At 38.4% G+C, this 18,349-nt stretch overlaps 1 protein-coding gene across 4 annotated transcripts in view; it reads left to right on the forward strand.

Moving 5' to 3' along the window:
• Positions 1 to 18,349, forward strand: part of KCNMA1 (potassium calcium-activated channel subfamily M alpha 1) — a 1,372,671-nt gene that overhangs the window by 966,887 nt on the left and 387,435 nt on the right. For all 4 annotated transcript variants that reach the window (XM_033940852.1, XM_033940853.1, XM_033940854.1 and 1 more), the window contains exons 17-18: positions 7,618 to 7,704; positions 11,734 to 11,810. In XM_033940852.1, the coding sequence (XP_033796743.1) occupies positions 7,618 to 7,704; positions 11,734 to 11,810 (164 nt within the window). The remainder of the gene's footprint in view (positions 1 to 7,617; positions 7,705 to 11,733; positions 11,811 to 18,349) is intronic.

Here is an 18,349-nt window from a genome sequence, read left to right on the forward strand (position 1 = left end):
AGTGGTGCCACCAATGCTACCCAAAGGATTACAATTCATTTGAAGAGAAATACTTCTTACACATAATGCCATTGACTCCACACATATTTATTTATATACTGCTTATATGAATTTGAATGCAATTTTCTTGCTAACAGTGGTGGTTTTCCAGTCATATTAGCAGATATTAAAAAATATCATGCCATGCATTCTAATAGTGAGGCCCTTACAATGAAGACTGTTTTGAAGCCTAAAAAAATTAACAGCGGTCAAGACCATTCTTTGAAGTCTTAAAAACCTGCTCTGCACTCTAAAAAACATACTATTAACTTTTAAGAATGCTCTATTTATTGTGGTTCCTACTAAAACAATGAATAATAAAATCCCTATTAGTATAACAAAGGATTAAAGAACAGACCATTATATGGAAAAGTTTAATTTGAAATAAGAAAACATCTTGGATTTCAAGATACTTTGGGAAAGGTATTACCAAAAATGGCTTGAGTTCACCAAGTTCTGTTTGCTAGCTTAGTGGGGGATATTTAATCTATGAATCCACCAAGATTTTGATAAACTATTAAGTTTTCAGAATCTTACATTCACCTATTCCTCTGTTTTTGAACTCTGACCTAGAGAAAACTTCTCTGTCTTTAGAGGAAACTTTCCATATGCTTTCATTACATTTATATTTTTTTTTCTGATAATAAATCTTCTAAACTAATTTTACCTTGGGAGAAATAACTCTAGCATGATGACTTTGTGACATTTTAAGGCAAGAGACTTCTGAAAATACTGCCCTGCTTTATAAATCACCTAGTGGAACACAATGGAAGCAACCCAAGCTTGCCTTGACGGTAGGAAATGGCAGGCCTATATTTTTTATAATACACAGTTCTGAGCAGTGATTTAAATATCAGGTTATCCACCGGTGCCTGAGCTATCCATCAGACACTGTATGAGCAAGAAGATTTACCATAGAAAAAAGACATAAATAACCATCAGCTGAGTTTGACATCTAGAGAGAAGACAGTTTGTGGTGGCCTGTATCACAGGTTAAAGCTATATTAATGGCTTTCCTTCCTCACCAAGTGATAAAAAACAAATGAAAAATCTCCACTTCCCAGTTTTACAAAACATGTAAATTACTTCACATTCTTATGCAGACTGGTTTTATTGTTCAGATTCACACACTCTGTTTCACTTATTGATAGCTGAATGTTCCAGATGCTGAATTTGTTAGCTACTGATCTGATGTGAACATAGGATGCAGGTTAATGTCTCCACATGTATTATAAACTCTTATACCTTCTTTGAAGTAAATCAGAAGACTGAATCATTCACTAAAAGTGGATTAGGGAATAATCTAGATATATATATATATATATTTTAAGTGTTTTGTTGAAGAATCAGAAATGATATAAATCAGTGGTTCCCAACCCTGTCCTGGAGGACCACCAGGCCAATCGGGTTTTCAGGCTAGCCCTAATGAATATGCATGAAAGTGATTTGCATATAATGGACATGACAGGCATGCAAATCTGTTCCATGCATATTCATTAGGGCTAGCCAGAACACCCAATTGGCCTGGTGGTCCTCCAGGACAGGGTTTGGAACCACTGATATAAATTATAGAGATGATTTACAAATAATATACCTGACATTGGAGCTAGCAACAGTTCCTTTTTTTAATCTATTGCAATTTAATTTGGTTGAATCTTCAGTTCTTTTACTCTGAGACAATATAAAGATTGGACTCTGGTTAGTATACCTAATGACAACTTTACTCAGCTGCTTTGCTGATACAACTCAAAGTATGTAAACACTTTCACAGAAGCAGGAAGTTACCTCACAGATGGTGGAGCCAACAGAGGGAAGGCCCCAATGTTAACTAGATCAGCATGCCTTAATTGCTATCACTGATGCCAGTGTTGACACAAACTAGGTTAGAGGACCCAGGAGGAGGAGGTGTATAGGAGAGGGAAGGACGTTGGCTTCGGGAAAGTAGAGGTGGGCAGAGAAAAGTTGGCTGGACCCAGGTGGGAGAGAGATAATGACTTGGGTAGGGACATTCAGGGTGCAAAACCTAGGGGTTTGACAAGCCCTGGCTTAGGGGGCCCCCCAGGCTTGGGGGCCTGTGGGATTTCCTTCGCACCCCATGCAGTTGCTATGCCACTAAGGGAGGGGCAGTTGAGACAGAGGTGATAACTGAAAGGAATTCTGGTGGGGAAAGGATCATTTACATAACATATTGTGGGGAGGGAGTACAAGGTATGGGAGGCTCTGTCAAGAAATTTTTTTCTTGCCCAACCTCCTGTTTGCTCAGAGTTTGGTTAATGGCGTGAGTGTTTTTGGAACTGTTTGGTTTTGGGAGGACGCTAGGGTGGTAGGTGGACCCAGCTGCGGGGAAATTGGAGATATGGTTATCTCAGATGTGGTTTTTGTGGGAGATTTTGGAAGAGAATTTGTGGGGAAGTAAATGTATTTATCTCTTGGTTTATATGCAACACTGCCATGAGTGATAGCAGAGGCTGAGCAGCCACTGTTCCCTCTAAGCTGAACTGGGAACCTCAAACTGCATTACTACAGTTGGGGGTGGTGTGTTTTCAATCACTAGGGACAGGCAGGTTCCCTGGAGTACTGCAGAACTTGCCTGTTCCTCATTATTGAAAATGTGTTAATGAAACAGTGCCACCTACTGATAGGACTGTAGGTAGATAACTCCTGCTCAAGTTAGAGGGATCAGTGCTTGTGGAAGTTATAGATAACAGTTATTGAGAATGTTTTTTTTATTCTGAATGATTGCAGCTAGTTCATTACTGACTAGTTGTGAGATTGTGGGGGCTAAACTGCTGTGGGATAACTGCTTTGGGTCAGTTGATGTTAATAAAGCGGTGCCATTGAAGATAAATTATTTAAATCTAATTATAATTATTATTGGGGTTTGTCTCTTGATTTTTGGATAGTGAAGTGGTGAGTGTCCAGTGTGAATGCTATGTTACTGCTTTTGTTTACATGCTTTGAGTTGTATCATAAATGTCCAGGTACCAGATATTAAGTGCCCCCTACCAAATAGCATATGGGGACAGACTTAAGATCTTAATATGTATAGTGGATAGCGATAAAGATGTTTAAATGCACCAGAGGCACATCTACTCTGGAATGAGGAGGACATTGAATGAAGGTGAAAGAGGACAGACTCAGAAGTAACTTGAAGAGATACTTCTTGTTGGAAAGGGTGGTGAATTCATGGAATGGCCTCCTGGTGGAGGTGGTGGAGATTAAAATTGTATATGAATTTAAGTAAGCGTAGGACAAGTATATATGATCTCTAAGGGAATGAAAGGGAGAGCAGATGGCATGGATGGATAGACTGAATAGGCTATATGATCTTTATCTGCTTTTATTTTTCTCAGTTTCTATATAAATGGTGTAGTATAAAAAATAATAATAAAATGCCATTTAAAATGAGTTTGCTGTAGAAAACGTCCATAGTCTGTTATTATGAAAGATATGGGGGAAGCCACTGCTTGCCCTGAATCAGTAGCATGGAATATTGCTACTCCTTGGGTTCTGGCCAAGTACTAGTGACCTGGATTGGCCACCATGAGAATGGGCTACTGGGTTTGATGGGCCATTGGTCTGACCTAGTATGGCTGTTCTTATGCTCTTACATGTGCCAAGTATAGGTCAGTTAAGCCTTTGTAACATCACTGATGAGGTTGGCTCTGAGGTACCGTGGCATGAGGCATTATGTCATCACAATCTCAGCTCTGGAATGATGCTTTCATTGGGGTTCTGGAATCTTCCTATTCTTTGAGATGCTGGAATGTTGCTATTCTTTGGGTTTTGACCAGGTACTAGTGACCTAGATTGGCCACTGTGAGAATGGGCTACTGAGCTTGATGGACCGTTGGTCTGACCCAATAAAGCTATTCTTATGTTCAAATTTGTTTTGGTTTTGTTATACAGCAACAGGATGATGGACTAGTTATCATTTGCTGGAATATTTTTTTTCACATCAACTAACTCTAAAATCTAGTTGTCTTGTACCATTCCCCTTCTGTAATGCAAAGTGGACTCATTAACTTGTTTTCAGCAAAATTTAACTTGTTTTATAAAACTTTGCTTTAAAGCAGTATTTCTCAACATGGTCCTGGAATACTTCCTTGCCAGTCAGGTTTTCAGGATATCTACATTGAATTTGCATATATTAGATTTGCATACACTGCCTCCGTTATATGCAAATGTCGTTCATGTATATTTATTGTGGATATCTTGAAAACCTGACTGGCAAGGTAGTACTACAGGACCAAGCTGAGAAACAATGCTTTAAAGTACTGTGTCTTCAATTGTGCATTTCTTTAGAGATCACTCATTCTTTCAACCCATAACATCATGAACTTCTTTGATGACCTGTGTGCCAGAGTGTGAAGGAAGAACTGCTCAAGGACACATTTTACTTTATTGGAAGAAGTTCATTATATGGTAGATAGAACACAAGATGCAATCTTAAGCAGTGATTCTAGTTCTGATGGAAAGTTATCTGAATGTGACACATGTATTTTACACAATTATCATGAGCCATATCACAGACACTTGTTATAAGAAATCACAAAATGATGATAAAGAAATCTGTATAGACAAACTCTTGTAAAAATATCATCATAGCATGTTGTGACATGCAAAAGGAAGGTCAGTGACTATACTAGATTATATTCTAAATTGAAAACAAAGCCCACCAGATAAGATTACTATAAAAATATTGACAAAATGAACCGAAAATTCAATTCAGTATAGATACTGATTTTAGTTTTAAACATTTTTAACTTAAGACAATCCTAAGTTAATAAGAGGCCACTTGATAGCAGCTAGATTTCACACACTTATTCAGGAAATGTTAATAGCAGGCTTTCTACAGTACTTTAATGATCTGTTTTCTATGACAGACCTGTTAGTATGATAACAAGCATATTTCTTTTGTTATTACATTGTGTCATCTTATTCCTTATACCTATGATATGGATCATTCTCTTTCTTATAGTTTGCCCAAATGTATACCTACAGCACAGCCACTTGTGGGTTGATGCAACACTCAATGGCAGTAGAATTGAGCAATTTTACTGAACGGGTATATAGATGTACACAGTTGGAAATCAGTTATACAAAGCAAATAGTACCCATTCAGAACAGAACACTTTTTGTCCCTGTTCAATCTCTGGTTTTGAAGTCTGACACTAAGGAGGTAATTCTATAAGAAGATGCCTAGTTTTAGACAGCCAGAATGCAATATTGTGGTATTCTAGTCATTAGTGTGAGCCAGTGGCCAATTAACTTGCATTAATGGCCTTTTACAGAATACCTACTAGCGAAAAAGTATGTGTCATGGGCAGAATTGTGAGGCATGTATAATTTATAGGGCTACAAATTGATTAATTGTGATCAATCACAATTAAAATGTAATCACATAAAGTTTCAAGTTTCAAGTTTTTATTAAAATTTGATAATGTCGCTTATCCAACTTCTAAGCGAGATACAGATTAAAATATGGGGAAAACAGAAAAAAATTTAAAACGCCAGTAACAAAATTAAAAAAAAGCATCCCTCCCCCTTCAAATTTACTTCTCTACTCATACAGTGACAAATATACCCCCCCCTTTTATGAATCCGTGTTAGGCTTTTTTATCACTGGTAGTGGTGGTAAAAACTGCAATGCTCATAGAATTCCTATGAGCGTTGAAGCTAATACCGCTGCGGCCAGCGATAAAAAAGCCTAACACAGCTTCATAAAATGGGGCCATAGACAGAAGAAGAGAATTCTGAGAACTGACATGTTGTAATTACTAAAATGAAAATAAATAATTTTTCTTACCTTGGTTGCCTGGTAAAGATGGAAAAAATGATTAGAAAAATTGTAATTGCGATTAATCACAATAAATCAATGTGCAGCCCTAGTAATTATACATTTACATTAAATGTTATTATAATTTTATTTACATTCTGGATAACATGTATGTGCAGGCAATTATACCAGCTATAGTCTACCCAATACTGAAAAGGGTTTAATTTGGCAGGAGAGGCTCTTGCCCATTTAAACCCCACTGAGCAACCCAATACACAATATTCAGCAGCACTTTACCAGTTAGTTCTCCTGAATATTGCCACTAACTGGCCATCTGCTTACTGGTTAGGTTAGAGTAGTATCATGTAAACCTTTTGAAGCCATGGCACACTAAACTTTGGGCCACAGCTGGAGGTCATCCGGAAATGCATGGACATTGATGCGATGACATCACATGCATGCATGACATCATCACTTTGGCGTCCGTGAGAGTGCATAGGCCCTCCAGACGGGGCCCTGTGTCTGCTATTACTTTGCTAGTGGGAGGGTGCTGAAGGAAAAGAGGTAGGAGAGGTGTCGTCAAGGAGGAGAAGCGCCGGCACCAGCTGACTGCTTACAGGACGTGCCTCTTGTTGTGAGAAGCATGTCCTATAAGCGGTCAGCCAGCACCAGTGCCTATCCTCCTCGTCAGTGTCTTGCAGCACACCCGGAATCTCACTGCAGCACACTAGTGTGCCATGGCACACAATTTGCAATACACTGGATTAGAGGCGGACCAGGGGCAGAGCACCTACTTAGCCAGTTATTGGCACTCTCTAAAGTTAAAAGGGGTTAGATTCTGTACAAGCGTAAGGAAGTTCTTCTTCACCCAGAGAGTGGTAGAAATCTGGAATGCTCTTCCAGAGGCTGTTATAGGGGAAAGCACCCTCCAGGGATTCAAGACAAGGTTAGACAAATTCCTGCTAAACCAGAATGTACACAGGTAAGGCTAGACTCAGTTAGGGCACTGGTCTTTGACCTTAGGGCCACCGTGGGAGTGGACTGCTGGGCACGATATTCTTATGTTTTGAGTCCGCTAACCAGCTAAGTAACACCATAAAGTTAGGAAAGCAAAAAGGCTGCTCCAACTTATGCACTGAAGAAAACCGGGCACACGTCTTAATATTAGCCAGGGTCCAGTTAATTTCTGGATGGCTGCTGAGACCTGGATATTCAATGCCAGGAGCCATTCATGCCCCAGTATTGAATATCTGTGGTCAGTTCAGGCCTGCAGCTGTGAGTGGCCATGGGCTGAATTTCTGCCTCTTGCACTGAAGTAGGCACCCACATTTCCTTATAGAATAGGCTTGAAATAATTGCCTGCTTACCCTTTTTTCCTAGGTGCCTTTTTATAGAATTACCCTTTTTAATGTATGCCAAGCTGTGTCCAAATCTTGCACTAGGAGGCAAATTTCACTTCTTATGAAGCTATGCAATTAAATTGTATATGTTAGTTATTCTGTAATATTCTAACATATACTATATATAATCTATTTCATGATGAGTGTGTAAATAATCCATGTCACATAGCATTGTTCAGTTATAATCGTTAATGAAATCTATCTTGTGTTCTGGCTATATTCGGTGTGATCTGATAGGAAACTAAAAACTCAGAATGACTTTAACTTTTCTGTGAATCATTCCTTGCAATGTTAGTGGGCCAAGTCTAGTATATACTAGAAAAATACTCAACACATTAAAAAAAAAAGATTTCTAACAAGATGTGTGTCTGCTTTTCTTGTTTTCCCATTGTTGATTAGAATATTAATCAATCCTGGAAACCATGTGAAAATTCAGGAAGGCACTTTAGGATTCTTCATTGCAAGTGATGCCAAAGAAGTCAAAAGGTAAATTTCATTATTAAATCTAGTAAAAAATATTGAATACTTTTTTGAGACATGCAACATTCCGGAAAAAAATGAAAACCTGCCTCTTTGAAACCTGAATATCTCAGATCTTCCCCTGCCCAAATGTTCCCCCCATGTCTCCTCCTCCTCTCTCCCTGCCTCTCTCCGCTTCCTCTCACTTCTCTTTGTAAGTCGCCTTGAGCCTGCTTAAGTATGTGCAACGCAGAAATAGAAGATTAGATTAGATTAGAAAGAAGGACATGAACACCTGAGCTCATATACCTTGTGCAGTTGCAAATTATAACATTAAATAGCTGTAGATTGCTAAATTCATTCTATGGATGTGCATATAAGCCAATGGGAAACTCCACGGCTTCTTGTGAAACTGTCATCGATTGCCTTAAAGTTTTCACAGGAATCTTTCTTTTAGTTTGCCCTGTGACATCCTGTAATAGTTTGTTTCACATCCTACTCACCAAATATACAATGTTTCAGGTTTAATAAAAGTTTGATTTTATTGCATTATCAAAAAATTTCAAAGCGATGTACAAAATTAAAAATAAGCAGCAAATGACAAAACAATCTGTTTAGATGGACAAAAGACTTGACAATAGACAAACGGTTTATGACATGGAACATTAGGGTAGTGGGAAGAACTATAATAAGTAAGGAAAAGAAACATAAAGTGAAATAACTATAGGACAGGTCATATCTAAAATCAATGGTCTCGTAGCTTTTGTACATCGAATGGATGGGAATTGGGCTCATCTAGTAGTAATGAGCAGTACTCCTTTTCTTTATCCTTTCATATGACATGCTAATGAGGAACTCGACAAAAGGATTTCATGAGCTAATGCCCAACGTAGATTAAAACCATGGTTTCATAAAGGAAATGACCTGCCAAATTCCTTCATTGTTTAAATGGGATGAACAACCTAGTAGGTTAACGAAGTGGATGTAGCTCATCTGAACTTCATTAATAGTTCTGATATGGTCCTATATTAAATAATGGAAAGCAAACTATCCAGTATGGAAGTAGTACAGAAAGTTGTAAATTAGATGAGAAATTGATTGGCATTTGGAAACCGGTTGTTAGTGGAGTCCGTTTTGATGCAGATACCTCAGGGCTTGATGTTAGGGACAGTTCTCTTCAATATCTGTAATGGTAGCATGGACAGAAAAACATGAAGATAAATATGCTTCAGATGATATAAGAATTTGTGACCATACAGTGCTCCTTTTAGAAGCAGTATTCATGTTTTAGATGTTAATGATCCATACTGAATGATTGTCCATTTCCTTTGACAAAGCCATGATGAATGTGCTTATGGCAAAAGAATGTGGTCTGGGTATATTCTGAACTGGACTTAGGTGGGCAAAAATATACGCCCATGTCTATAAAGGTCATTTTTGGGAGTTACACTTCCTACCTGGAGCATACAGGTGACCCTTAGTGGAAGAGCCAGTAACCATTGCAAATATCTTGTGTTAACTGCAAAACATAACACAGAGTAAGTTCAAAGCCTATGTGGTACATGCAGGGAGTGTGCCCAGCATCTGCACTTCATGTATTACACATGACATATAGAGCCCCCGTTACCCCATATTCCACGGTGGTGCCCCCCCCCTCAGCTTCTTCCAGAAGTTTCAAAGGTCCATCCTACCCCACCAACCGATATGATTTGTCTCCCGGCTCCCTTTATGTCCGATCAACCTCCCAGTCTTCCCTTATGTACAATCCCTCTTATCAACTCCCCCACCCCCACCCCTGAACAAGAGCTATGGCATACCTGAGCCTTATCCTCACCCACTCTCCAACCCTCTCCTTATCTATTGGGACCTTCCAATGTGGTATATTTTGCATCACATTGACCACAGGAAATGGCAGTCCCAGTCAGCTGCTGCTGCCCATGAGGATACCAGAATCTAAAATGGCACCTTTGCTTTCAAGTACTGCCCATGTATGTGTCAGAAAGAATATGTGCACATGTGTATATTTTACAAAATAAATGCAAAATTGCTGATCTCATCTTCACTCTGCCTATTTTCTATCCCCTGGCACAGCCCAGCAGATGTTGAGGTTACTGGGTCATATGGCTTCCATGTTGCAAGTTACTCCCTTGGTGTTTTTTGTGCTCAAGTGGGATCTTATAAAAAATTGTCTGGGAATATACATATTGATGCATTTGCTTTCTAACAATACTTGAAATCAGAGGCACCATATTGGGTCCTGGCACCTTCCTGAGCAGCAGCAGAGAGGGACTTCTATTACCTGGGAACACTGTAACATGACATTTACTATGTGGGTTGGTTCTGGTAGGGGTGGAGAGGGTGGGTGGAGAGAGGAATCGGACATAACAGATGAACATTTCATATCTGCTGTCTTCCCATCCATACTGTGTCTAAAATTAAAATTCCTTCTGCACATATGTAGCTGCACATAGATGTCAGTATGGGAGGAAGATGCGTGGAAAAGGAAAGGCACTTTCAAAAACTAGATAAAAGATTAATGATTTGATTGCATGCATCTATACAAAAAAGTATCAGATTGTGAATGATAATAATTAAATATGAAATAAGCTAGTGAGATGTCCAGGCAGCAATGTTGGACAGGCAAGCTGAGACCCATGCCTGGATTCCTGTAGAAATGTCATGTGTAGAGATGTAAATCTGTGAGTCATCAGCATAGAGGTGATACTGAAAACCATGGGATGAGATCAGAGCACCAAGGAAATAAGTGTAGATGGAAAAAAGAAGAGGTCCCAAGACAGCCCTGGGGTACAATAACCGATAGGGGGAATAGCATTGGAGAAGGAGGATCCATTAGAGCAAGAGTGTCAAACTCAATCACAGGGGCCAAAATCCAAAACACAGGTTAAGTTGCGGGCCAGGCCTCACCCAATCTCCGCCCCAAACCCCGCCCCCATTTTAGTACTAATTATAACACTTTTTTTTCCATTCATTTTTCATTTATTACACAACACACAGTATAATCTTATTAACACATAATGGTTAACCATAAAACTAAACTACACAAAGTACAGTGTATGCTTTTCAACATTCATTCCTACCAGAACACAGATAACCCCTATGCAAATATGGGGCCAAAAACTAAAAGTACTAATATATAATAAAGAAACCCTAAGATTCAAGACTCTGCATGCAGTACAACCCCCAGAGAAAAAAGAAACAAATGTATTTCTTTCTGAGCAGTGCAAAATATAGACAGCAGATTAAAATTCTCAAAATGGACACAATTCAAATACTAAATTAAAAATAAAATAATTCCCCCTGCCTTTGTGGTCTCCCTCCTTTACCACTGCAGCTGTGCAGAATATTACTGGAGGCAGGAGAGGTACTCATGCTCCCCCACCCCTGCTCATATTGTACCACTGGGCCAGGCCAGTAGGGAGGTGGAGCTGGTGGTAGAAATCAAGAGGGTGAGCCTACGGTTATAATCAGCGCCACCCCCTCCCCCCACCTCAATTTTCTCTTGTGGTTTGGCTTCCTCCTCTTTTCAGCAGTAATTTAACAGTGCCAGCCAGTAATTTACTTCTGGTATGGTTGTCAACTTGCACATGCCGGTAGCGCACCAGAAATGAATTTAACTGTGCCGGCCCCAGCGATGCATCCCATCTGGGTATACATTTTACCATGGTTACAAAGTGGGAGTAAACATTTTATACATTGACCCCTTAATATGTCACACTCAAAATTAAAGTACCAGTGGTACTGAGGACAAGTTAGGCGGATTCACTGAGAAAGGAAACAGAATGGTTACATAAGCACCCGTTGATCAATTAATACAAGCATTTCTGCCAATGGTTTCTCATTTTATTTTTAAATTAAAGTTGAATCACAGAGGCAGTAAAAGAAATCTTAGGGCTTTCAGCAAACAAACTTCTTTTGAAAAACTTGCAACTGTTGGCACGTTTCATCGATTTGGCAAAGACACAGGAGAAAATGTGGTACTGATTTCATTTGTCTGGATTAAGAAAAGTGTCAAGTTTTTCCATTCTGTCTCTTCAGGGCATTCTTTTACTGCAAGGCATGTCATGATGACATCACAGATCCCAAGAGGATTAAAAAATGTGGCTGCAAACGGCGTAAGTAATATTTTCCCTTCTTTCTTCAACCTCAATTTCAAGGATTTCTCAGACAATGGAATTTTTCTGAAAGTTCTTTGTTGTTGGTTATATATATATATATATATATATATATATAACACAACAGAGAAGAAATATATATTAGATGTCCATGGAATGTTAACATGCCAAATTCTTAAATTAAATTTTTTTTACTGCGATGCTTGTTTAGACACTCCCCGCCCCCCCCCCCACCCCAAAAAGAAAAGAAGATCCTAAATGAAACAGATGCTTGTAGAAGCCTTATGGTTAGTGCAGTGGCCTGAGAACCAGGGGAACTCAGTTTGAGTAACCAATAAACAAAAACCACCATTCAAAATGAAGTGTTAAACAGTTCTTTCCTCAAACTTCTATATGCATAAGCATAAAATGAGCTTTTTTCAAATACCTAATAACAGGGGGAGAAAAAGCCACGGGCACAGGCTCAGAACAAATGTTCTCACAAACCACACTGAAAGTGCCTCCTCATCAGTATAACCCCCCCCCCCCTCCAGATTAGAAACTGTTTAAGAAATCAAACATCAATTCCTGCAAAAATAGTTCACATTAAATAATCAATGCAAAAGTAATTCAACAATTACCTGTACTTAAAAAGATCAAATGAATCGTGAAAAGCATTAGGTTTAAGGCCCCATCATCACTGATGACCAGTTTTTGCTGAAGGAAGCTGCCTCAGGGCTTGGGACTATGCAAATTGTATCGGCATTACTACTCACAAAAAAACATGGCTGCTCTCAACTAATTATTTGATTTTTCCACCAGTTCATATTGAAATAGGTTTGAGTCCCATTGAAGCTCCTTGTAACTCTGGACAAGTCACTTAAACCTCTATTGCTCCAGTACAAAATAAGTATCTGTATATAATATGTAAATCACATTGATTGTAAGCAAGAAGCAGTCTATCAAATCTTATCTCCCTACCCATTAAAGCTGCAATGGAAGCATCAATATTTTGATGCATCTGTGACTCAGAGAGGTGGCATATTTAGAGAGAAAACCAAACTATTGAATACTTGAAGAAAAGAATCAATAGGGATCCATTAATTATAGTAAGATAAAAACTTTCTATTTATTTTTTGAAACTAGAAGGATTTCATAAGTTTCAGCAGGAAACTAAAATATTTATATTACTTTAAATAGGGAAACTTTTGTTTTTATTAGATGTATAAAGAATGATTTATTTATAACTATGGTGTATCACAGAACTGATTACATTAGGATGCACCATTATTTCATTTCTTAAGTTCGTATATTATTATGTAAGTGTAACATTGGAATCTGTCAGATTTGTTTCTCTCATTGCTTGCTTTAAGAAAATTCACTGAAGGTTTGTTGGGCAAGCCAGGAAAATATCCAAATTTACAGAATGTTGAATAGCATAGTTGACTTTAATATTAATAAGATTGCAAGTTCAGAGCGCGTCTAGTAATTTAATTAGAACATTTGCTAGTGAAGTTGTTATACTAATAAGTCCAATAAATTGAAAGGATGTTGAACAGAGGTTGAACAATCTGATGTAGTTAGGCTGAAGAAGAAGAAGGCTATCGGTTTCTAAGACATGAACTCTAAATCAGGCAAGCAATTTTACAAAGAAGATGAAAAGAAAAAAATATATAAGAGTCTTTTCAGATCTTTGAAATACAGTATTGTGTGTCAAAGAATCAGTATAAACCAAACATTGCTTACCATGGATGCCTGGATTTGGCATTCAAGGCTGCATTAAATGATAAATGAATATCCAAGTTCTTTTTCTTTATGCATGTTACAAATTTAGAGTGATTTTCCTATAAATAATAGAACATGGAGTAGCAAAATAATAGGAAACATCTGAATGGATAAACAATGGATAAGGTATTCAGGTGATTGACATGTATAAGGGGGGATACATCTTCTTTTATTATTTATCTAATTATACAATGTCCTAGTGCCATTAGAAAAGATCAGCTTTATATAATATATTTGAGAACATTACATTATTGTCAAGGCATAAAACTAAGCCTAACTTTCATAGCCACTTAGCCATAGAAACATAGAGACCATATGTCCTATCTAGTCTGCCTAACCATGTCTTCTACTATTCCCTCCTTTCTCTTAAAAATCCAACATATTTGTCCCAAGCTTACTTGAATTCAGATACATTTTTTGTCTCCACCAACTTCACTGAGAAGTTGAAAGAATTCACCACCCTTTCCATGAAAAAGTATTCTCTGAGGTTACTTCTGAATCTATCTTCTTTCACATTCATCCTATGCCTCCTCATTGCAGAGTTTCCTTTCAACTGAAAGAGACTCAACTCATGCACATTTATGCCACATAGGTATTTAAATGTCTCTATCATATCCCCTCGCCTGCCTTTCCTCCAAAGTATACATATTGAGATCTTTAAGTCTGTCCCCATACGCCTTATGACAAAGACCATGTACCATTTTAGTAGCCTTCATCTGGACTGACTTCATCCTGTTTATATATTTTTGAAGAAAGCAGTCTCCAGGCTTGTATACAATATTTTAAATGAGATCTCATCAGAATCTTATACAGGGACATCAGTACTTCCTTTTCCCTACTGACCATTCCTCTCCATATGCACACAAGCATTCTTCTAGCTTTCATCATTGCCTTTTCAACCTGTGTGGTCACCTTAAGATCATCACACTTCTCTTTCATGCACAAAACTTCTTCACCCCTAAACAGTACCATTTGCTCAGGTTTTTGCAGCCTAAATATATGATTTTGCATTTCTTAGCATTAAATATTAGCTGCCCAATTTTGGAGCATTCCTGAAGCTTTGCTAGGTCTTTCCTCATGTTCTCCACACCCATCAGGGGTATCTACTCTATTGCAGATTTTGATATCATCCGCAAAGAGGCAAATCTTACTAGACAGTCCTTCTTCAATATCACTTAGAAAAATGTTAAAAAGAACAGGCTCAATTACCAAACCTTGAAGCACACCACTAGTAACATCCCTTTCCTCAGCATGATCTCCATTGATCACTACCCTCTGTTGTCTTCCACTCAACCATCTTCTAACCAAATTCATCACTTTGGGGCCCATACCAAGGACATTTAGGGCCTCTTCTATCAAACTGTGCTAGCAGTTTGTAATGCAGAGAGCCACGCTGAATGGCCCATACTGCTCCCAACGCTCATAGAGTCGGGAACAGTGCAGGCCATTCTGTACTAAAAACTGCTAGCACAGTTTGATAGAAGAGTTCCTTAGTTTATTTAATAGACGCTTGTGAGGAACAGTGTCAAAAGCTTTGCTAAAATCTAATATACCACATCTAGAATTCTCCCTCTATCCAATTCTCTTGTCATCCAATCAAAAAAATTCATCAGATTTGTCTGACAAGACCTGCCTCTAGTGAATCCATGTTGCCTCAGGTTCTGTAATCCACTGCTTTCCAGAAACTTCACTATTCTCTGTTTTAAAAGTGTTTCCATTAATTTATTTACCACAGAAATCAGACTTTCTTACCTATAGTACCCTATTTCTTCCTTACTTCACTTTTGTGGAGAGGGACCACAACCACCCTTCTTCAGTTCTCCAGAACTACTCCTGACTCTAGAGAAGCATTGAAAAGGTCAGCCAGTGGAGTCACCAGAACTTTCATAAGTTCCTTTAGTACCATCAGATGTATGCCATTTGGCCCCATTGCTTTAGTTAATTAGCTCTTCACGAACACAGTTATCTGAAAATTTAGGATCTACCACATCTCCATCCCTATTTGTGTTTGTATTTTTTGGTCCTGCTCCTAGCACTTCAGCTGTGAACACAGAACAGAAATATTTGTTAAGCAATTTAGCCTTATCAGCTTCTATATATTCCCTCCTTTCACCTTTGAATTTCACAATGCCATTTTTGCACTTCCTTCTTTCACTAATATATCTAAAAAGGTCTGGTCCCCCAATTTTACCATGTTGGCTATTTTTCCTTTCATTTGTATCTTTTCTTTCCTGACTACTTGACTGGCCTCTCTTAACTTTCCTAGATATTTTTGCCTATCTTTCTCTTCTGTAGTTTCTGAAAGTTAACCTCTTTTTCCTTACCTTCCCAGCTACTATTTTTGAGAACCAAAGTGACTTTCTTTTCCTTTTACTTACTTTTCTTACAAAATAGTTTGTTGCCCTTACAATATCTCCTTCCAGTTTTGCCCACTGCTTTCCTACTAGCTCTCTCCAGTTTTGTCTACTGCTTCTACCAGATGTTCCCATCCTTGATATAACCCCCATCTAAACAAAATTAGTTCTTTTAAAGTCTAGAACCTTCAGTTTTGAATGAGCCCTCTATACACCTGTCCTAATATTAAATCACACCATGTGGTGATCATTGGATATCAAATGATCACCCAGTAAAACATCAGAGACATTTTTCCCATTGGTAAACACTAAGTTTAGTATGGCTTCATCCCGCATGAGTTTCATTACCAACTGCTGGAACAGTTCTCCATGTAGAGAATCCAGGATCTCCCTACTTCTACTTCTAGGTGAACCCATGATAGGGATACCTCAGTCAACAAACATATGGCATATTAAAATCACCTATTGGTACTTTCCCTTTTACAACTATATTTTGAATGTTTTCTATTAAATCTCTGTCCTGTATATCACCCCAATGTGAATACATATACAATTTCATTTTTCAACATTGACCCACAGTGCCTCTTCCTTACCCTGTAGAGCCTGCAATTGTGTGGCTTTAATATGATCTTTAGCATATAATGCCACTCCCCCTCCTTTTCTTCCTCCTGTATCATTCCTGAACAGATTATAGCCCAGTATAACTGTATCCTAGTCATCCACATCTCTGTAATTGCCACTAATTCCAAATCAGCCTCTTCTATCACAACCTCTAGATCCAGAACCTTGTTTCCCATACTTTGAGCATTAGTATATACTGCTTTTCAGATATTACACCTTTTCCCCCTATGTAGAAGTATTTAATGATTCACTTACCTGAGTGCTTATACTTACCCATCTTCAATAATTCTAGTTTAAAGCCCTCTTTAATAGGTTAGCCAGTCTGCTGCTGAAGATATTTCCTCCCTTCTTTGATAGATGTATGCCATCTCTCCTCGGCAACCTTTGAAAACTAATACCATATTCCAGGAAGCCAAAATGCTCTAGACGACACCATCCACACAGCCATGATTCGTCTCCAGGATATGAGCTTCTCTTCCTTGGCCTTTACCCTCAACAATGAGGATTGACGAGGATACCATCTGCACACTTGTCTGCTTCACATTCTCTCTCAGAACCACAAAGCCATTTTTGATACATTCAGATGAGCAGCATTGGATAGTATTCATTAGGCTTGATGAGTCTCAGCAAATTCTCAGTAACATCTTGAATTTTGGTACTAGGCAAACAGCATACCGCCTAGGACATTGTTTGGTCTGTATCTCTCAGAAGGAAATCACAAACCATCACTACCTTTTGCCTTCTGGTTGTCGAGGATCTAGCAACTTTGGGGATTTCAAGCTTTGGTTCATCCTCTCCCTGGGAAGCTTTCATTTCCTCCAGTTCCAAGACTACATACGGGTTCTTCATTTTGAGGGCAGATGGAGTCACAATATTGATCATTCAGGGTCCTATAATCTGAGTCCAACTATCTTCCCTCAGCACGACCTTTTCTTCCCCATTGCTGGAAATTTTTGATGCCTTATGAAGCATTTCAGTGATGTACCTCTTGTTATTGCGGATGCATCTCAGTTTTGCCACCTCCCCTCTCAGTTCCTTCACTTCAATTCAATTTGAAGACATCTTGCACATGTAACCAACTCCCTCTTCTTGGCTAACATTTTCTGTCTGTAGAGGAGCAGAAGCTGTAACCTGGGCAACAACTTTTGTGATGTAATGTTTCCCACTCATACTGTGAGGAGAATAGAAAGCATAAAAAGCCCTATCAAAGCAATATCTTCTTCCTAATTGACTGAAGAGCCTATAAATCAAAAGATCAACCTTGAAGTGGGTGGGAATGAATTAAAGACTAGGCTATCTGTGCTCTGAACCAATGTTATTTTATGCTGTGAAATGCAACAAAAATAATAATCTAGACTAAAACACTTTTTATATAAAATGCCAACAGAGACTTTAGAGGCTATACTATTAACTAACCTGACTGTGCTAAAAAAGCAGAGTAATTAACTAAAAATGTAAAAGAAAAAAAAATGCTATAACCTACTAAAGCCCAAGTTTACCTTTTCCCATGTCTGAATGCCAACAGGTAAGATATTCTAATGAAGTTTTTCTTCCCTTTAGCAGGCCCTCACTAAGCATCTCTTTAGGATAAGGAGCAGCTGAGATCTGGATTAACTTTTTGTAGCTGTGCTTCTAAAGTGATATCAGCTACACCTCCTAGATAAGTCACCCTATACTTATTCTGCCCTTTTAACTTTTCCCTTTTATCAGGCACCATTGTTTAATTCACAAGTAACTGAACAATAGAGCATTTTTTAACTTCCTACTTTTTTCAAAAATATGCTCTTTAGGTCTACTTTT

This window comes from Geotrypetes seraphini, chromosome 4, assembly GCF_902459505.1.
Source record: "Geotrypetes seraphini chromosome 4, aGeoSer1.1, whole genome shotgun sequence".
Taxonomy (NCBI): Eukaryota; Metazoa; Chordata; class Amphibia; order Gymnophiona; family Dermophiidae; genus Geotrypetes; species Geotrypetes seraphini.